The 21,681-nt window shown below is 45.0% G+C and overlaps 1 protein-coding gene across 1 annotated transcript in view; it reads right to left on the reverse strand.

Annotated features, from left to right (window-relative positions):
* The window catches only part of LOC147033354 (uncharacterized), a 50,399-nt gene that overhangs the window by 19,652 nt on the left and 9,066 nt on the right, over positions 1–21,681 (reverse strand). The window contains exons 5-10 of the mRNA XM_085871610.1: positions 19,105–19,170; positions 17,457–17,527; positions 17,262–17,318; positions 13,466–13,702; positions 9,310–9,432; positions 9,039–9,117 (exon numbers count right to left, since the gene is read on the reverse strand). Of these exons, the coding sequence (XP_085727736.1) occupies positions 9,039–9,117; positions 9,310–9,432; positions 13,466–13,702; positions 17,262–17,318; positions 17,457–17,527; positions 19,105–19,170 (633 nt within the window). The remainder of the gene's footprint in view (positions 1–9,038; positions 9,118–9,309; positions 9,433–13,465; positions 13,703–17,261; positions 17,319–17,456; positions 17,528–19,104; positions 19,171–21,681) is intronic.

The following is a 21,681-nucleotide window of genomic DNA, read 5'->3' on the forward strand; positions in this document are numbered from 1 at the left end:
AATGGTAAAACTCTGAAAAATTCATGAAACGCTGTGAAACTCGAACTTGTTCTGCAACTTATCATAATAAAGCCGTGCACAAAGTTTCAGGTGAATATGTTAAAGGGTATGGGGAGAAAAGGCTGAAAAACCACAGGTGGGATGGACTGACAGACAGAAAACGTGTCGTCCCCTCCGGTGAACGAGCATGGGGTTTTTATTTATTGTCATAAATTATCATCGTGATGATTGCACACACTCAGGTGATGTGATCACATCATGATCATTGATGGATTTCAAAATAAGATTTCACTTCAAACACTCAATGTCTCCATAAAGTGGACACTTACAGCGACACCTCCATGACACAGATGAAGAAACAGCATCATGACAAAATCTCTGATGTGAGGACAAGTTTCACCAAAGAACTTGTTCCTCATGAATCGATCAACGAGCCACCCGGTGATCATAACTCCTGCATCATATGACCTGATGAGATGTATTATAAGATATCAATACCATCCTGCCTTTTAACACATATCTCTACATGTTGATCAATTCTTATATTGAGAGCCCTGTTAAGTGTAGCCATTGTAGGTGCACTCAACAAAAGCAAGTCAATAGTTCAAGTTCTTTCCAAAAAAACTCGAGTAATTTGACTGTGCGCAGTTGACGGGTATGCCTCCGCTCTCCCGCACAAACACTTGAGTATTGACATATTTGACCCTTGATCTTTATCATATCTGGCTCAAAATCGAATCAATTAATTGCCCTGTCTAACTTTACCTTTGTACCAAGTTTGATGAAATTCTGTCCAATATTTATTGAGTTAGGGCATAAACTGTAAAATTTCAGTTTGACCTTTGACCCTTGACCTTTATCACATCTGGCTCAAAATATAATCACTTAATTGCCCTGTCTTACCTTACCTTCTTACCATGTTTGATGAAATTCTACAATTTGATTCTTGAGTTATCACGTAAACGAAAATACGGACGGGCGGACGGACAACCCGGAAACATAATGCCTCCATCACCCTTGGTGCGGAGGCATAAAAATATTTTTCTGAAATTTTGCTGAATACGTGAATTATGGAAGAAGAAAAAATTAATCAGGGGTAAAATTGGGATCCTCAATGGCAAATTAAACAAATGATGAGTGATGATGTTCACTCCTTCATGAAGAGAAGGCAAGCTATCGCCGGCACCATGGCCAAGTTCCAAATTCCTGCCAAAACTACTGCTGAGAAGGTGACGGAAAACCACCAAATATAACCCTTACTCAGGAAGTTGCTTTGATGACACCGACGCTCTGTGATGAGTGTGGATCATCAGTGAAAGAGGGAGATAGAGAGACAAAGAGATCAGACAATGAAGTTCACAATTGGCATCCCATAACATTCAAGGCAACAGAGAGGGTGTATCGTGAGAATAGGAATCCTGATAAAAAAAATATTTGCTTCCACAAAACAAAAATCAGGCAGGAAGTGGGAAAGAGGTAGCATGAGAAAGATCTCAAATGTCAACAATGTGTCAGTGATGGGGTTGAGCTGTGAAATGTAAAGGACGAGTCATTGAGAGTTAACACTGAAAAGAAGGGTGTCTGTGGGTTCCACATCATGACCTCTCCTCCGCCCTTGGACTGTGTCATTGGGCTGGATGCTCATTACAAACTGGTGGGAATGGCTCTTTCCTTGTCAGCCTTAGACCTGCGGCTTTCAAATGCCTTACTCATCTCCGAGCCACACTTTGATCCTGTTTTTTACCTCCTTGACCATCTGGCTTGTGCAATTATGAAAGTCTGTGAGGGTCAGACCAATGAAAGATCTTGGTTGGTCAGAATCCCAGGTGCCTTTAAGGTCTTATGACGACTCAGGGACATTGTCGTCCACAATGTTTATCAACATCTTTGATGACACCAAAATTGAAATAGATTGATTGGGGTGATGGCCACTCGGGTAAGAGATTGAGATATAACTGACAGCCTCTGACTGTTTACAAACACACCATCGAATCAGAGAACAATAGACCTGTTTGTTTAACTCCAGAAAGATGTTAGAGATGTTAATTATGGATCAGCTGGAGAAACATTTTGGTAAATTTAAACTAATTACATGCAGTCATTCATCATGGATTAAAGGGAGGTCATGTTAATTTTTTATTAGGGTTCCATGAAGCAGTTTCTGATTGGGTAAAAGAGGGTTAACCCTTTGAAGCCTGAGCTCCTTGGACTATCGCCTTCCCACCCTGGGCTCCCGGAAGAAAAATCCGGCCGTTCGGGCATGAGGAGGTTTGAATAGCGGCTGGTAAAATGGCCACTCGGGTTCAAAAGGTTAACATAAACAAATGCGAGGTGCTGGGGATGGGTAAGAATCATAAAAGTGTGGATTACATGCTTTTCGGGGCAATCTTGGAGCGTGTCGCACAGGAGACGGATCTGGGGTGGAAATGGATAAGGTGGGGTTGGGGGGGGTGGGGGTAAGTAGACTGAGCAGTGCCAGGTAGCTCCACAGGAAAGCAAATCTGGTTTTTGTTTGTATTTACAGGGGGTTAAATTATTAATCAAAAGAGGTGGTTTTAACATTGTATCGGAGTTTAGTGAGGTCTCATCTTCAATATTATGTGCACTTTTGGTCACCACATCTGAAGAAGGACTTGACTGCCTCAGAGAGGGGTCAGTGTACAATGACAATATTGATTCTGAGACGAGATCAACGAAGCTATGAACAGTGAATGAAGGAGACAGGACTTGAGACATTAGAGAGGAGATTACAAAGGGACCTCATGGAGATTTTTCTTTTTTTTTTGCACAGGAGTGGGCTCAGACAAGAGCAAGGTTTGTCGAAGAGTGGGACAAAAATCAAGGCAGAAAACAAATAGGATAAGTGGAAAGGGAGGATGGGAGGAAACACTGAAACGAGCAAGAAAAGATGGTTGGGGATCAGATAGGTCATTTATGTCGGAACAAGACCTGGGCCCAAAACACTGCCTTGGGGAACTCCAGCCTCCATTGCAAGAGAAGAGGGTTCCATTGATTTCCACCCACTGACTGCATGAAAGTCAAGAGTCCAGGAAGGAAGGCGGCCTCCTATACCAAAGTCAGAGAGCTGTGCAAACAATGCAGGATGACAGGCTGTATCAAATGCCTGAGTTATGTCCAGAGAGACGGTCCAAATTTGAGATGTGGCGCCTCCAAGTATTGCTCAGAGGGGAGAAGAAGCATATCGGGAGTTGAGGGACCAGGACAGAATCCAAACTGATGGTTGGAGATCAAGTTGTTTGAAAGCAGGATGGACTGGACAAAAGCAGTAATGATGGCTTCCATGACATCACTTGCAATTGTAAACAAGCTCACGAACGAGCCTATAGTTGGTAGGGTCTGTTGCTATCCCTTTCTTATGGATGGGAGTGATGTTTGCTGACCTTGAAGCAGAGGGGAGGGTGCCAAAGGAGAAAGACAGATTGATAAGGGGAGACTCAATATTCTCAATAAAAGGAGAGCAAACACCAGAGAAGACTTGAAAAAGCACCACCATGACTTGGAGGAAGGAGACAAGCTTGAGAGTTCAGCCTTGAGATTATTTGTTTTTGTATACCTTGTCGAGGCTCGTATGAGAGCTAACACACAACGCACAGCAAGGGGGGCATGAGACAAGAGGGGCGGGAGTGGGAAGGACAAAACAGTGGGGAACAGAGACATTAGGAGATCTGTGGAAGGGAGAGGGATGGGGCGGGGAACACGGGGTACACAAGATGGACATTACAGGGACTTTCAGGAAGGAAAGCAGGGAATTTGAAGGAGGTGGGTTTGGGGTGGAATCATGGGGGTAGAAAAGATCGAGGATTTGGATTTTTGGACGATAAGAGGTGGTGGTTCACAGCTGTTTTGAAGGCCTGGAGGGAAGATGGGATTGAACAGAGTGAGGGAGTTTATTCCAAAGGTGGGGAAAAAAAGAGGACTGAAAGAGTGCAGGTGAGTCGCGATTCATGATTTTTGTAATTTAACCAGAAGGAGGTTGTTGGCAGACCTTGAGTACCCTGTGGAAATATGGTGAGGACAAATCGCAGACACAACGGGGGGGGAGGCGAGACTGGAGAGGAGACGGTAGAAGACAGAAAGACCACCGACCTGGCTGCGGTGATCGAGTGAGAGGCCCAAAGATTCAGCCTCAACGAGGGAGATGCCAATGATCCGAAATGCCTTGGTTTCCACAGCGTGAAGCCGAGAAAGGTGAGAGGCAGGAGCACCAGCTCAGAGGGGAGAGCTGGACTCCATCAGGCAGTGGACGAAAGCTTTTATGTGGTTCTGAGCTCAGGTGGGCCGAGGAAGGACTTTGCACGACGGTGGATTCCCAGTCAGCGCCTGGCTTTGGAGGCCAGTTGGAAATGTGGCTTTCCCAGGAAAGATCATGGCAGATAGTGAGACCCAGAAGCTTCAATGAAAGGACTTCTTCCAGAGGCTTGTTGAAAAAGTATAGGGGGGGGGGGGTTCCAAACGGTCCTTTCGGAGAGACATAGTGAGAGTGTGAGATGTGTCAGGATTGCAAGACATGTTCCATGTATTGGACCAGTTTGTGATTTTACCCAGATCTGCAGAGAGTGAAGAAGCTGCTGCTTGCCGGTCTGAGGGATGACAAATGGTACGGCAAGGGGTGGAGTTATCAACAAAGAGAAAAACAGGGTTTTCCAGAGAGTCGGAGAGATCACTGATGAAAACCAGAAAAACAGGGCCCAGAACATTCCCTTGAGGAACTGCAGCCTGAGCAGGAAGAGGGGATGAAAGAACTCCATTTGGGCCACACGTTGACTGCGACAGGAGAGGAAGTCTGCGAGGCATGAGTGGAGATGGCGTTGGATACTGCAGGAAGATAGTTTGGTGAGCAGGGCAGGGTGCCAGACCATGTCAAAAGCACGTGATATGTCGAGGGATATGGCTCTGATTTTATGTCCGGCATTGAGTACCTCCATCCATTGTTGGGAGAGCCGAAGCAGCATATCCAGGGTAAAGTGACCTGGTCTGAAACCAAATTGATGATCAGATATCAAGCAATTGAAGAAGAGGAAGGATTTAATGTCTGAAGCGATGATGGATTCCATAACCTTGCTGATGATTGGGCGAAGGCTGATTGGTCTGGAGTTGCAGGGATCTGTTTTTGTGCCTTTTTATGCAGGGCAGCAATGTTTGCTGATTTCCAAGCAGATGGCAGATGACCTTGAGGAAATGAGTGGGTGAATAGAACAGAGAGAGGGTGAGCAAGAGCAGAAGAGCAGGTTTTTAGGACACGTGGGCTGATGCCATCTGGACTGGTTGCAGAATCTGAGTCAAGGTTTGACAGCAAGTCTCCACCTTGTCAGGAGAAAAGGACACAGAGTCAGGGGACAGTTGGGTGTGACAGGGTAAGGTGGGTACAGAAAGCGATGGGTTTTGGACACAAGATTTCGATGCAAACACCGAATTTAGGCATTAAGCCATTTCACGTGCGGTATCAGAAGTGTGTCCATTTGAGGTAAGGGAGGGGATGGAGGGAGAACATACACCAGAAACAGATTTGATTTGATGCCACCAGGATTTAGAGGAGGGAGAGAGGTTTGAGAGTTCACTCTTGAGCTTTGAAAGATGTTGTTTTCTGGCTCTCCTCAGGGTCGATACACACTTGTTCCGAGCTTTATGGAAGGAACTGAGATTACCCTCAGTTGGGTTTGCTTTCCATGAGGCAAAGGCAAGTTGTTTCAGGACAACTGCATCCCCACAAGCTTCAGTGATTAATGGGCGTGAGAAAGGGTCGCACAACTGAGGACGAGAGGGGATAAATCTGTGCATGAGGGAGAGCAAGTTTCTTTGAAAGAATTCCCAGGATGAGTTGATGTTGGAGAAAGTAGCAATAGGAGACCAGTCTAGAAGTTTGATGGCTGCTTGGAGACCCTGCCAGTCAGCTTGAGTGAAATGCCAGAGTCGACGGTGGTGAGGTGGTTCTCGAGTAACAGCCAAAGAGATGTCTACTTTGACAAGCACGTGGTTAGAAGAACCGATTGGAGCGGAGAAAGAGCAGCAGATATTTTCAGAGAAATTTGTCAAAATCAGATCCAGAAGAGATAGAGTACCATTGGTTGAGATTTGGGTTGGGAAGGTGACCAATTGAGTCAGTCCCAATGAGTCGTTGATGTCTTTTGCTGAAGTGCCATGACAAGTGATAGAGGTACCCACACCTAGCCAACTGGCATGATGACAATCACCACATATGAGGAAGAGAGAGTTTGTATGAGAAGATAGAAGTTGGTCCATGTTTTTGGATGGTGAGGTGTAAATGGAGTCATCACTGTTTGGTGGACGGTACAGCACACAGATAAACAAGAGGTGGGAGTGGAAGGGAAGCCGTAGCCAGAGGTATTCCTGGGGGTGTGGGGGAGTGAGGCAGTGCATGGAGAGTGAGGAATAGAGTCTTTGATGAAGAGAGCAACTCCTCCACCAGGATGAGGCTTCGGTCTGTCACACCGGAGGAGGGAGTAACCAGGGAGAGATACTTGGGAGTCAAACGTCTTGAGGGAGGAAAGTTTCTGTTTCGCAGATTATGTCTGGTTTGTAAGTGGAAACCTGTATGGAAAGATCTGTGAGGTTTAAGCAAAGGCCCCAGATATTTGAGGTGCACACTGTTCATGAAGAGGGAGGGGAGAAGGCTTTGGGTGCAGGGGATGGGAGGGGAAGGGAAGGACAAGGGAGGAGGAGGGGGGAGGTAAGGAGAGTTGTTGAAAGAGTGTGGGAGATTACAGACTAGCTCGGAGAGGGGGCCAGATGAGGAGGAGAAAAGGCTCTGTGGTGCTGGGGGGGAAGGGGGCAAGAGTGGGGGCAGAAGGCAGTTGGGGACTTGAGGATGAAGATTTGAGGAGGTGGAGTGATGAGATGGAGGTGAGAGGGCAGGGGAAGGCGGCAGCTTTGTGGATGTGAGGGGGGGTAACTTTGAGAAGGGTGAGTGAGAGGGGAGAATGGTGGGAGAAGGGTGAGTGGGAAGAGTTGAGGGAGAAAGATGAGGGGGGAGTTTTTGAGAGAGGTGAGAGGAAAGCTTGGAGGGAGAAGAATGTGATGGTTGCTTTGAGAGGGAGGGTGAGAGGGGTGAGTTGGCACTGAAGTTGGAAAAAAAGAATGGTTGATGGAAAATGAAGATTCATAGCAAACTGGGTTTTTTTAATTTTTACTTAAGAAATGCGATTTAAGACATTTCTTGATGGATGCCATAAAGGCGAATTAAGAGAATGGAGAGAAGAAACCCTGTAACAGTTAGATTTTTTTCGGCAGGTATGAAGGAAAGGTCGAATTGAGAGCAGTCTGTTGAAATAGAAGAAGAGTCGTGAATTATGATGCAGTAATGAGAACCACACGTGTGAAAGAGGAAGATAAAGCATGAAAAGAGATCGTTTTTATTATTATTATTTATTTATTTATTTATTTATTTATTTTTTTTTTTTTAGAGAGAGAGTTTTCATCAGATTAGGTAATGGGAAGGTTGTAGTAAAAAATTGTGAGGTGAATGGTGAATTTGGATCGGTAAACGCAGAGGGTGGAAACAGATCGTGTGGTTACGGGAAAGCACGTGGCTCTGGGAGTGTTTCGTCAAAAGTGAATTTATTTATTTTAAATAAGGATTGCATAAGATTCAAAAAAGGGAAGGTTGAAGTGAAATTGCGGAGGTGTGTGGTGAATTTAGAACGGTAAACGCAGAGTGAAGCTGATGGATCGATGAAAAGTATCAGGAAGAGGGTAGAGAGACACGTGGTTACAGGAGGTGTCTCGATGGAAAGGACACAAGGAAAATTATTATTTTTTGATGGATTTTTGAAGATTAGGTAAGATTCGAGAAGGGGAGGTTGTAGGAAGAAATTGTGAAGGTAATGGTGAGAGTGGGTCAGCTCAAGTAGAAGGAATATGGGGAAGAAGAAGAAGAAGTTGGTGAAGAAGAAGAATAAGAAGAAGAAGGATCGGGATTCGTGGGTATGCAGGGAGAGAGGTAGTTTTTTTCTTTTAAATTTAAGACAAGAAACAGTGTTTCGTTGCGAGGGATGAGGGGCGTTGGGAAAGTGGGGAAATAGGAATTGAAGGTAATAGGGAGAGAATGCAAATAAAAACGATCGTCTCCTCAAGGGGAAGGATGGGTAGGCCTCCAGCAACCTGGTAAGACAAGGTCGATAAAAAACTCACAAAATAGCACGATTTTTGAAACAAAACCGAACTATAAACACACAGTAACATGTCGGTGAGAAAATAAACAGTTAAAACGGGAGAAATAACGACAAAAATAAGTCCTCACCTTTGACCTGTTTGAACAACCATATCCTGTATCATTGAGGTTGCTCCCTTAAAATAGCCAGATAAATATGGGTCTTTAAAAAAGTGAAGTTAAGTTGATAAAGTTGATTATATTGAATAAATTGATATGGTGTAGATGAAGCGCAGGCTTAATGGACTGAATGGCCTCCTCCTACATCAAAGTTCCTTGTGTTTCTTTGTTGTGTGTATCCTCATGAACAAGATTGATTGCAAAGAGATTCCTCTTCCAGCAAGTCAATTCTCCCAAATATTTACAAAATGCGATAAAACGATATTTTGATGACAATTGGAATGGAAGAGGAACAGCCATGACTTTGCAGAAAATCCCCCTTTGAAAGTACATGTTTTAAGAGAGTAATAGAAAGGATCAAAAGGCGATCAAATCGTGCATGCACCAACTTCTGAAAACTTATCGATTGTGACTGTAAATTTACCTCTTCCAACTATAATGGAGAAAACATGGATGTCACAGAAATTAACTCTAAAATGGATGTGTGGGGAAAATAGCGCCACCTCTGGTGGTAGCCGGTGTTACAAAAATCATGTTCATTTATGTTATGATTTGTTGTGATCAATAACATTTCTTTCAAAAATGACAAAGTGCTTTTCCCAAGACTGTGACGTAGCACAATGCCCACCCAAGGCAGGCTAAGAAGGGTACTTCAGCCCGGAGGGTAGGAGTACCTGCTAGTATTTCCAATTATGCATCCATCAAAAAGCTGAATGAGAGCACGACTTACCATTGACGCCTTTATATTGAGCATTCTTTCTCCATGGTGTTCCCGGAAAATGTTGAAACCAACGGTGGTCCATTATTTCCTGAAGACAAAACGTTGTACAAAAAAGTTTCAGAATCATAGAAAAACACCGCAGAACCTCTCAACCCCCAGCCCCCCAAAAAAACCACAGTAAGAACACAACACAAGATCGGCAGCCCAGATCATGCTGCTGAACTCGTTTGTACATTCAAAATAAAATCTCCAAAATCTGCATCTCATTGTGGTCACCAACCTGCATCAAGATCCTCTTTGCTGCATTTTCACAAATCATGGATAACAAGAGGGAAGTGCATGATTTGCTGAGCATTGCTGGAGGATGGTATGGAGTCAACTCTTGGAGGGGTGACTCGATTTTCTGTAATGAGATGGTAGAGGTACCAAATTATTCATCAACATCCATCGGTAACGTTCACACTCACCTTGAGACACAAAAACATTACACAAGAAGTCACATTCCAATTATATGCAAGATGATTTTCAAAGGCAAAAAAATTACATTTTCTCTTTGTTAAAAATATTGGCTCACCAAAAACTTTATTCACAGTTGGGAACAAATTGGGGAAATAAAAAAGTTAAAATTGAGGAAATTAATACAAAGGAAGGTGATGATTGTTGAGGAAGGTGATGGAAGTGTGGACAGAATGAGAAGAGAATTTAAGAAAAGTTTAGATGGGAAAAGGAAGAGGGAAAGGAAGGGGTATGTTTAGAGCAGGGAAGGGAAGGGGTGGAGGTGAAAAATTTTCCCTATTTTGGAAATAATATATTGGGCAACGATGTTTTACAACAAAATTCAAATTATAAGATTAAACTTAAAAAAAATACAAAGCAACAATACTGCTGTTTGCGAATGAAGATGTTTTTCATGTTAAACATTGTGAAGGTTGTAAGCATGAGGGGAGGATAGTTGGGAACCCCCCTCGAGAAGGACAAAGCACGTGCACATAGGGTTAAAGCAAGTTATGCCGGAGTAATTTGTTTCACAATTAAGTTATATCGTGGGTATGTTGTGTTAATTTCGGGTATGTTGTGGGCAGGTTAATTCATTTAAAACTTTGATGTTTCTGTCGGGAAAACAAATCAAAGACTTGCATTCATTCATTCAAAAAAAAAAAAATCATTAAAAAAAATTCAGAGCGTAAAGACATGACTAACTCCAAACAAACATAACCCAGAGATTCTCTGTGACTGGGTGCCGCTGAAGTCGGCCAAAACCATGTCAGAAAATTGGAATTTAGCCAACACTTTATAAAAGGTTGTGTGGCATCTTTCACATAAAAATAAATAAATACTGTCAGATCCGACAATCGCGGTCTCGTTATTCACAGAGCCCGCGTATTCACGGATCATACAGTGTGACCTGCTTCCACATTCACGTTTTATATTTTTGTTATTAATTTTAATTTTAATTTTTTTTTTTACACTTCAGGACTTGTCTCCAATATCCACCACCACTGATATGATTTCAGCCTGGGAATTCTTCAACAGAAAAATGCTCCCTCTCTTCTCCTCTCTTCTCCTCTCTTCTCCTCTCTTCTCCTCTCTTCTCCTCTCTTCTCCTCTCTTCTCCTCTCTTCTCCTCTCTTCTCCTCTCTTCTCCTCTCCTCTCCTCTCCTCTCTTCTCTTCTCTTCTCTTCTCTTCTCTTCTCTTCTCCTCTCCTCTCCTCTCCTCTCCTCTCCTCTCTTCTCTTCTCTTCTCTTCTCTTCTCCTCTCCTCTCCTCTTCTCTTCTCCTCTTCTCTTCTCTTCTCTTCTCTTCTCTTCTCTTCTCTTCTCTTCTCTTTTCTTCTCTTCTCTTCTCTTCTTTTCTCTTCTTCTCTTCTCTTCTCTTCTCTTCTCCTCTCCTCTCTCTCTCTCTCTCTCTCTCTCTCTCTCTCTCTCTCTCTCTCTCTCTCTCTCTCTCTCTCTCTCTCTCTCTCTCTCTCTCTCTCTCTCTCTCTCTCTCTCTCTCTCTCTCTCTCTCTCTCTCTCTCTCTCTCTCTCTCGTATGCACAGATTAATCCCATCTTGTCATCAATTATCTTACCATCCTCCCGCTCGTGCTTCTCTGAATCCTCAGGTGAGGCTGTTGCTTTATTTAAAACAAGTTGCATTCTCCTTCTGGAAGGCAAATCCGACTGAATGCAACCTCAGAGTAATCCACAAAGCCCACAACAAGTGTGTGTTTACCCTCAGGAGAGCGAGAAAACAACATTTGTCCAATCTTAAAAATGAACTTTCAAACTTGTTTCCCTCCTCTAAAACCTGGTGGCACCTAATCAAGTCTGTCTCTGGTGTATGCTCCCGTTCCATCCCATTCCTCTCTTCAAATGGCACCACAGCCAATTCCACTCGTGAGAAGGCTGAATGCCTCAAAACCTTTTGTCCCAAACCTCTTCCTCTCTGTACCTAATGAAGTTATATTGTGTTAATGGGGATAGGTGTACATTGCAAATGTGAGTCAGACCAAGTTCGTGTTTTTTCCTTCTTTGACACCGTCATCTCGAACCATTTCCCACAAAAGGCACACAAAGACACATCAGGATGTCCCCACGTCCTTCCTTTAGCGGAGAAATTGTGGAGAATCCCGCACAATCGGCTCGAGTAAGGAAGGGAATGTTAAGCCTACGTGCCAGTTCCCTCCAAATGGAAGCTGTCCATCCAATCTGACAGGTGACCACTAATCTCCTAGCCCCTCCCATTTCCTGAAAAAAATTCTTGAAAAGTTCGCTCCACCAATTGGGCTCTATTGCTGGGTGAAAAGGCAGGAATCGACCAATGACCATCTCGGAGGGTCTTGATCATCCCCGCAAGTCCTGCACCAATGAAGAGTTGCAAAGCCGAAGAGTAAGGGAGGGGATGGGAAAAGGAATTCAAAAAGAAGGAATGCACAAAGCACAGAGAGAGAATTTTGGGTACAGTGTTGAACAGCTTTTCTCTCACCGACCCTCTTCCACACTCGAAAGAAAACTTTTCCCAACACTTCTTCATGTTTCCACTTTTCCAACTTTCATTTCTTGACATTCTTCCGGCCTTTTTGACCTTCCATTTCCATCTTCCATACTTTCCACGGCTTTACCCAGCCACTGACACACATTTCAAGCCCAGCTCAAATGCAGATAGTCCGGTTGTCACCACAGGACCGCCACATGAGCTCGAAACAGTGCACCAGATTCCTGCCAACCATGCCGTCCATCGTGTTTGGTCGAGGGAACATCAAGCGACCCCTGCATGACCGGGACCCTGATAGATTGGAGGAAATAGTCCAGGAGGGAGTGTGCGGAAGGCGAGCCTGAACCCCTGAGCAGAGGTTGACCACAGCTTCAAACAGGATTGCAGAAGGTGTGTAGAGGTGCGTAAAAGACCCCACACTACTTCTTTCTCACCATTATTTCTCACCCCTCTTCCCGCATTCTTCCTTCCCTTGGGTGTCTGGATCCATTTCACATAAAGGTACAAAGTAATTGTGTAAGGCATCTTGGGGTGGGTATATCACAGTGGATAAGAGGTCGTGTACATGGTCCTGTAAATTTATGAATTTTGCTTGCCTTGCCTTTCCTGAAGTTTCCCACCATTTCCCCATTTGAATTCCCAAAACATTTCTCCCACCAATTTTCTGCTTGTGTAACAAGTTAATGAAAGACATGATATCGTGTCTTGACTTTTTGACTGCTCAGGTTTGATTTGAAATAGCGCTACTGGGGAAATTGGCCCAAGTCAATAATTGGTCTGATAGACGACAGTGTGTGACGCGTAATGCTGGTTCACTCGGCCAATTATTCGTCATTACGCAGTCGTAGTCATGGTTCTCCATCTGCTTCATTCATCTCACAGGTCCGGTAAACCAACCCTGGGCACAAAGATACAGCCGGATGTGAATGTTGGTGATGGCGTCCGTGGTCTTTTATTGACATACCGGGCTTTCGAAGTTTTCCGACCCATGTCCGTAACAATATAAAGGAGAAAGAAAATGGGTCGGTGACATTTGGGAGGTGGGGAGGTGCGGTGTGCAGCACAGCGTGATTGTAGCTTCTGTATCGTCTTTATATTTTGAACCACCATTTGAGAGTTTTGGGGATCATTTACATTTCCAATCAATGTCAATGTCAGAAACATGTTTCTGGAAAATGAACAGAAGCTCTTTTTGCAAATGAAGGAAAGGGGGGGGGGGGAAGGGAGGGGAAGGCGGTGCAGGGATGTCTAATTGAAGAAAATACAAAGAATTGAACGGAAGAAAGGGATTTGGATGAGTGAGAAGAAATAAGGGGAGATTAGTGGGTGAGATACTTGAGAAGAGTTTTGAGAAAGAGAGAAAGAGAGAAAGGAAGAGGTCAGAACCAACAACAACAAAAAAAATTTAAGTTACAATATTAATGAAAAAATGATGATGAGAGGAAATGTATATATGCTCACTCGTAATTCCCTCTTGGAATAGGGATATTTTTTGGTGAGCAAGGAATGCAGTACGATTCCGCTTGCCCACACATCCACTGGAGGACCGGCGTAACCTCTTCCTCTCAGGATTTCCGGAGCCATAAAGGAGAGTGTCCCCACTTTTCCATGGAGCCGCTCACCAGGTACAAAATACCTTGCGAGCCCAAAGTCAGCTACTTTAATTACTCCCTTTGCACTATAAAGTAGGTTTTGGAGCTGGAGAGAGAATAAAAACAGAGATGGCTTTGTTGAAGTGGTATGATAACATTTCATAAAAATCATAGCATAAAGACGATGACATAATCAACTACAAACAGACATAACCCAGAGATTCTCTGTCACTGGGTGTTGCTGAAGCTGGCCAAAACCATGTCAGAAAATTGGAATTTATCCAACACTTTTCAAAAGGTTGTGTGGCATCTTTCACATCTACAAGTTAGAGTTGGCAGATGGTGCAGCTCGGTTGTGTTCTCCTCTGACGTCACAGCACCTCGGTGATGTAACACTTCTGGCAGAGAATTGGGTTAATAGTGTGTACGTGGATCCACTTCAGTCTGTAATCACAGCTGCCTGGATATCAGCTCAATTGGATATACTGTTACCTCTGAGGTATGTTGTCAGTTCTTTAATTCAATAAATTTGTGCAGATTATTGTCCTAATTGCTGTAAACATTCCAGTTTCAAAAAAATTTTCACCATTCTGAAACTTGTCTGAGCTAGAGATCTATCTGATGAAGGATAAAAGGAGATATCACCCACAGTTGAATTTACAAGCTGACGGGATTCCCTCTTATTAAGGTACGTCTAGAGGCCGAGGAGGTCCGCACACTCGCCTCTATGTTGTCTAGCCTGGGTTTGAATCCTGACCTCGCTATAAATTGTCATCCCAGTGTTTCACTGGCAGAGTGATTCATCAATGTCCATTGGATAGACATTAAACATCAATATTGTCTGTTCGCCTTTGTCGGTGGACATTAAGGACCCACGGTGTCCTTCACAAAGTGTAGTTGAGCTATCGCTGTTCCCTGAACAAATTACAAATTCCTGCCCCAACCTACAGAGGGGAGGGATTCAATCAGTGGCACAGCTACGCCTTCAATCATGATGCTACCCTGCAGCCTTATGCTGTACATGAAAGAAGAAGGTGGATTTACAGGGTATCTCACCAGCAGCTGCATGGTATAGAATGATCCTCATAAACTTTAATGTACATACCATGCTACTTCACTGTGGTCTCAGATTTTCATTCAATTTCAGCACACTTAATGTTCAAAACATTCCTCGAGCTTTTCTTATCGACTCAGAAAACATGCTCAATTTCCTGAACTTGTAATACCAGGGAACAAAATATATGGTGTCATTGAATCATTTGCAGGACTGTGCCATGTCTCCAGGTTAAAATTGCAAGTTCCAAAGTAGTGGAGAGGAAAGCAGACGTCTCCGCATGTTTTTATCAAAAAATATAAAAATACATTCAGAGAATTGGTGAATTTTCATCTGAAATATTGTTACGAATCTGGAAGCCATTTGCACACAGACAGACAGCAGCCCCGCAGATCAGTTATTTCGATAAGTATGTGTTTATAGTCAGGGTCCCGTCCTTTTGTCTAATGGGTTAATTACATGTGTGCGCTACGAGTTACTTTTATAGTCAGGTTTTTTACATCTTCAATCATCCTTCGTTTTCGCACCATCGCCCACGTGCAGCATGTCACGTACAGTGGTGAGGTTCCCTCCGCCCACCGCAAGCTCGTCCAATCAACGGCGGCCAGCATGACAGCCGACCCGAGATCGCCCCTCCCCGCTACAAGGGTGGATGGAGAATAGGGTGCTCCCCTGGTTGTTCCGTCTGGGATCTCAGACATGCACAGGGGGAGGGTGGTCGTTGCCCCTCTACCGGACCACCTCTTGTCCAATCAGCGAAGCTCATCACCTCAGGGCTGGCTCCACCTTAGCCAGGTGGAGTGTTCGGCCTGACTAATGAGGGGCAGTCACGAGTCGCCCAACAACCCTTCGTCCAATCCGGAGGCGAGTCCCTCAGAGCGGTTCCTTTGACCCACGGGGGAGGGGGAGGATAAGAGAAGGTTCGCCCCGTCAAGGAGGGAAGAAGGAGAAGGAGAAGAAGCCTCATCTTGCCTGGTGGAGTTCTCGTCTACCCGCGGGTGCTCGTCTCGTCTGGTCCGTTCCCATGCTGGCTGGTGTCCGTTGCGTCGTTCCTGGTCCCGAGTGCTGCGTTGTGGTGGCGGGTTCAAGTCCCGCCACCGGACAAGCTCGACCAGACCGCACGAGGCGGACAAGTGCAAGAATAGGCCCCTGCCCTCAGCTCGCCTTTCCCTCCCAAGCTGAAGGGCCAAATAAAGGCCGTGGCCACCATTTATTTGTGTGTGTGTGTGTGTGTGTGTGTGTGTGTGTGTGTGTGTGTGTGTGTGTGTGTGTGTGTGTGTGTGTGTGTGTGTGTGTGTGTGTGTGTGTGTGTGTGTGTGTGTGTGTGTGTGGTGCCAGTCTGTTAAGTAGAACTGTTAAGTGCATTTCACTCACTGTACATTGCCTGCATTTCTTTTATTCGGATAACTTTGCTCTTTGTGTGCTCCCCTCCCCGATTATTGTTTATAAATAAACCCCCGTGTTAAATGTTCCAGCTCGTTTTCTGTGCTTTTTACCATTGACCCAGCACGGTGCGTATTGAGAATTAGTGAGGCCATCTTTGCCGTAAATCATTCATTTGGTCCGGCGCGGCTTTGGTAACTTCCGCTCGGTTATGCCAGATCCGAGTCGGTAACAGCAACTCGGTTCGGACAAAGTCGGCCGAGGGTGTGGTTTCCCCGGTAGCTAGACTGCATGGTTACTTAGGTACATTGGAGATCGAGACAATTAACCATATGCCACGCGGTCAAAATATTGGCGTCCACGGTCCGCAAAGGGACCAGTGACCTTTGGAGTTATCCAAGGGTTACGACCTTCCATTCCGGTGTTCGGTGGGAGACGGCCTAACTGCTCCATCTTGCGGTCGTCCTCGCCACCGAACCCTGGCCCACAACAATATGATCATTTTCACTTCCGAATAACATTACTACAAGAAGTTTCATTCCTGATCCTCTGAATACTTCAAGTCATAAAATCCATCGAATCAAAACTCAAATTTTGAAATGATCGATCAACATGTGACAAACACTCAGAATTGGTCAGACTTGCAGAAGTGGATCTGGGTGGATGAACAATACACAATATTCCTCAAGGAATCGCCCACTCTCCCTTTTACGTCCACCAACTCATGGCAGCAGATGGGACCCCCAGTTTAACGTGCATCTGAGGGATGGCATGTACAATGATGAATCACCATGCTTGTGAAACACCGCGATGAGAGTTTATACCTGGGTCAGAATTCAAACCCAGGCGAGATGACTCAGAAGCTAAGTGTCGGTATCTCGAGGGCACCCTTCCAGCCCCAAAGAATATTGGAGTTTATTTAATGAATTCCTGTTGAAACGCAGCACCACCAAATACAAGATTTATATTTCGAGTGAAAATGTTCCACTCAATCAGCAAAGATGAATGGAAATAAAATTTCAATGCTCAGGTGATATTGCTGAATGGTGAACTTCCAGACGCTGCGGTTTGTAAAAGTAACGTCTGTATGTTCAACATAAGAACTAAAGTTTTGTGAATTTCTGTGTGTGTCGGAATGAGAGATGTGAGAAAAATCTGAGTTATGTGATGAAAACACAATCATGAAATGAGCACGAGAAAAAAAACATCTCGTTGTCTGGATTCTTACCTTTATGTCAGAATGAACAATGTTCTGATCATGGATGTGTGCGAGTGCAGAAACAGTCTGGAAAAGATCAAAAGCACGTGATAAGATTCCTTTTGAAATTAAAGATCAAACTCGTTCACAATTATCTTGTTTTCTGTTCAATACAACATTTCAAACCGGACGTGTGAATCACACTTGTGAACACGATTCACTCACCTGGTACATTATCGGCCACGCGAATTGTTCAGACAGAGGGTCATTTCGAGAGACGAAATCATGGAGCGTTTCTGCAAACAAAACTCATCATGAGACTTCACAGAAACAAATAAATACAAGGCATGTACAAGTTAATTGAGAATATATTAAGTGATTCTTCACCATTGAATGATATAATAAGGAGAGAAATAACAAATACAGAAAACGATATCTCAACAAGTTAAGGACTAATTCGGACAAGACTTCGTGGATGAATTGGGGAGGTGACAAGAACAAGCCGATTCAATTTAGGTTTAGTTCCGGATGTGGATCCGGCCGATCATTGGGATACAAATTGTAAATGATTCAGCCTGGCGTCGGTGTGTTCTCTACAGAGTGTCGTTCCCGTTTCTTTATGTCATCCAAAAACTTCTGCCGTGAACTTTAGATACAATTGTGCAGAAATAACTTACTAAAACGAGTGAGTTCACAGAACATGATTATCCCCTGTCGTGTTCAAGTCTTTTCTTCAATTCTAAGAAAATAATGATTTGAAAGATAGTTTTAAAATCCGCAAGTTTAACACTCCTAAAACAGTCTTACACATCACACTTAAACACTGAAATAAGACGACATTGAGTCACAGTTTAGAAGATGGAGGCTTCATTGATCACCATAGAATGCAGCATCAATTGGCTTCGGACACAGCCGTGTGACGGTCTCTTCTTCACCCCCGATACTGCACCTCTCACATGCCGTGCCCTCATGCTATGTATCATGTTTATAGAGCAGGTTCTTGGAAGTATTATGAAGACAATTTGCCTTCTACGGCGTTCAAATGTACAATTCAATTCCAATCAAGGTTCAGAGAGGTTTAAAGGTGGATAAAATGATTAATTCTGGATTACACCACCATTTTACCGAGTATCAATTACATCATCCTGTCTGACATGTTATATCAGTTAGTTGACCTTTTGTTTGTGTCCATCATGCATGCCTAGTGTTGGCTTAATGGTTAGGGTGGTGGGCTTTGGATCTTTGGGTCCTGAGTTCAAATCCCACTCAGCTGTTGAATTAGTACCCGGTGGGGTTGACTCTGCCTGTCATCCTTCCGAGGTTGGCAAAATGAGTGCCAGCTTGCTGGTATACTGTGTTGGAGTGGCGACCCGTCCAGGATTGTGCCCAATAGCCAAGGAGACTGTTTAAGCAGCACCAATGCTCTGCACAGAGTATGGTCTCAATATCCTCCTCCTCCTTCATCATGTCCTTAAAAACACTAAGTTTCCTGTTTGGAATGATTTTCAATTTTGTTTGAGTGCCAGGCAGGACGGCAGAGTAAAAAAGATCATCTCACTCCTCTCTACACATGTGTGATCGGAACAAATTCAGAGCCAACGTGCAACAAAACGACAGACTTGTCTTCACATTGATGTTCAGATTCGTGTTCAAAATAAAACATTCAATTCAAATGAGTTGTTCCTCCGTCATAAATGATGATCATAAACTGAGGCAGACAGGTGGACGGACATGAACCAAATGCTTCACCCTGGTTTTCCCTTTGTGTGCACGGGGAAATTATTACAGATTTTAAATTGATTACGATGTTCAAATGTGAGATAATGAACACAAACATCACCACATAACAGAAGGAGGATTGAAAAAGCCTTACCGCCATCAACATACTCCATTGTTAAGGCTGCGCAGTCACTCAAAACTTGAAAACGAAACACTTTCACTGCACAGGGACAGCGGGATGGAACAAATGAAAACAATGTTGAAACAGATCATCAGAACACGAGACTTACTTGATCCATGTTACCCTTGGTGTCGTTTATTTAACTAGTGCGGGCCCGTAGGGGCGTGCATGTGGGTGCGTGCCAGTGTGTGCAGCTTCGTTCCTTCGCTCTCGTAAACGACGACTGGATTGATATGACGACGCCCCCTCTCTTGTGACGCCCCCTCTCTCGCGCCACCTCTCTCACCCCCTCTCTCTCCCCCCCGAGTCTCGCCCCTCCTCTCACTCGCCCCTCTCCCGTCCCCCTCTCTCGCCCCTCCTCTCTCTCCCCCTCTCTTGAATTGTGACGCCCCTCTCTCTCGCCCCCTCCTCTCTCGCCCCTCTTTTTCACCCACCCTCTTTCCCCCTCTCTCTCTCCCCTCTCTCGCCCCCTCTCTCACCCCTAGTCTCACCCCTCCTCTATTCCTCCTCTCTCTCCCCCTCTTTCACCCCCTCTCTCTCGCCCCCCTCTCTCCCCCTCCTCTCTCGCCCCTCTCTCTCGCCCTTCTCCCTCACCCCTCTCTCTCGCCTCCACTCCCACCCCCTCTCTCACACCCCCTCTCGCATCCCCTCTCTCGTCCCCACTCCCATCCCCTCTCTCTCCCCCTCTCTCCCCCTAGTCTTGCCCTTCCTCTCTCCCCCTCCTCTCTCGCCCCTCTCTCTCGCCCCCACTCTCATCCCCCCTCTCCTGTCCCCCCTCTCTCGCAGATATTGGTCGACAGATAAATGGCCGTAGCTTGGAAACCGCTCGTCCGATTAATATCAAACCTCGAAAAGGCACATCCGCGGGTCTCCAGCAATATTCCTGGCAAGTTTCAATCAGATCGGACGGTCAATCGTGCAAAAAAAACTTAATAATAAATAAATAAATAAATAAACAAACAAACATTAATTGTGACGTCATTCGTGACGTCATAGCACCGTGCCTTGTCATTGGTCGACAGATAAATGGCCGTAACTTGGGAACTGCTTATCCGATTAATATCAAACCTTGAAAAGGCACATCCACGGATCCCCAGCAATATTCCTGGCAAGTTTCAATCAGATCGGACGGTCAATCGTGCAAAAAAAACTTAATAATAAATAAATAAATAAATAAATGAATAAATAAACATTAATTGTGACGTCATTCGTGAAGTCATAGCAACGTGTCCTGTCATTGGTCGACAGATAAGTGGCCATAACTCGGGAACCGCTCGTCCGATCGATATCAAACCTCAAAAAGGCACATCCGCGGGTCCCCGGCAATATTCCTGGCAAGTTTCAATCCGATCGGACCGGTGATTGTCCGGTTATTAATAATTTGGGAAAAATTTGGCATGATAAGGTGAGAAGGTGGAACGACACCTTCAGCTGCCATATATACACCTTTTCAACACTGAAAAAGCAGTAAAATGGCCGTAACTTGGGAACCGCTCGTCCGATCGATATCAAACCTCGAAAAGGCACATCCGCGGGTCCCGGCAATATTCCTGGCAAGATTCAATCAGATCGGACCGGCGGTCGTCGAGAAACGGCGGTCGTAGACAGACAGACACACAGAGATTGCTGGAATTATAGATAGATACCAACAAATACAACCCGTCACGTTGCTGACGGGGAGATAAAGTGGGAGGGGGTAAGGAGAGATGGGAGAGAGAGGAGATGGAGGAGAGGGATGGGAAGAAAGAGGAGGGAGAAGGGAGAGACAGGAGGGAGGGGGAGAAAGAGGAAGAAGGGAGAGAGATGCAAGGGGGGAGGAGGGGAGGGAGAAGGAAGAAAGAGTCTGGAGAAGGGAGAGACAGGAGGGAGAAGGGAGAGACAGGAGGGAGAAGGGAGGGTGAGGTAGGGAGGAGGAAGGGGTGAAGGAGGGGGGGCAAGGAGAGAGCAAGGAGGGAGAAAGGAGGGAGTGTGGAAGGGGGAAGCTTGGTGTTATTTATTTAATATTAGCAAATACCACCCGTCACTTTTCTGATGGGAATATTAAGGGAGGGGAGTAATAAGGAGGGGGAGGGAGGGAGAAGCGATAGAGAGGAAGGAGGGAGGGGAGAGAGGAGGGGGGAGGGAAAGGGGAGGGCAAAAGCTGGGCTGATGGAGGGGGGAAACAAGGAAAGGAAGTAGGGAGGGAGTTTGTGAGGAGCTAAGCGTGAGGGGAGGGGAAGCGAAGACAGCGCAAGGTGAGGGGAAGGGAAGGGTGATAAAATGTGTCCAATCAGCAACATTTTCTTTTTAACCACTAGGTTCCATATAAAACCAGGTGGGAGCAATTAAAATCCATGCTAGCTATCTGTCAAATGCCTATATGCATGCATGCTCACACATGCAGTGACCTTTGCACCCCTCCAAGCAGCACAATCCTAATCTGATTTGTACACGAAAGACTATGGGGAAGCAATTTTAAATTCAAAACTAAACCGTCAGTCCTTAACAGAGAAGGGAGAGGTGGGGGAGCAGGGAAAAGGGGGAGCAGGGAAAAGGGTGAGAGAGGGAGAG

The sequence above is a fragment of the Eptatretus burgeri genome, chromosome 2 (genome assembly GCF_056783735.1).
Source record: "Eptatretus burgeri isolate ZD-2024b chromosome 2, Ebu_testis_v1, whole genome shotgun sequence".
Lineage (NCBI taxonomy): Eukaryota > Metazoa > Chordata > Myxini > Myxiniformes > Myxinidae > Eptatretus > Eptatretus burgeri.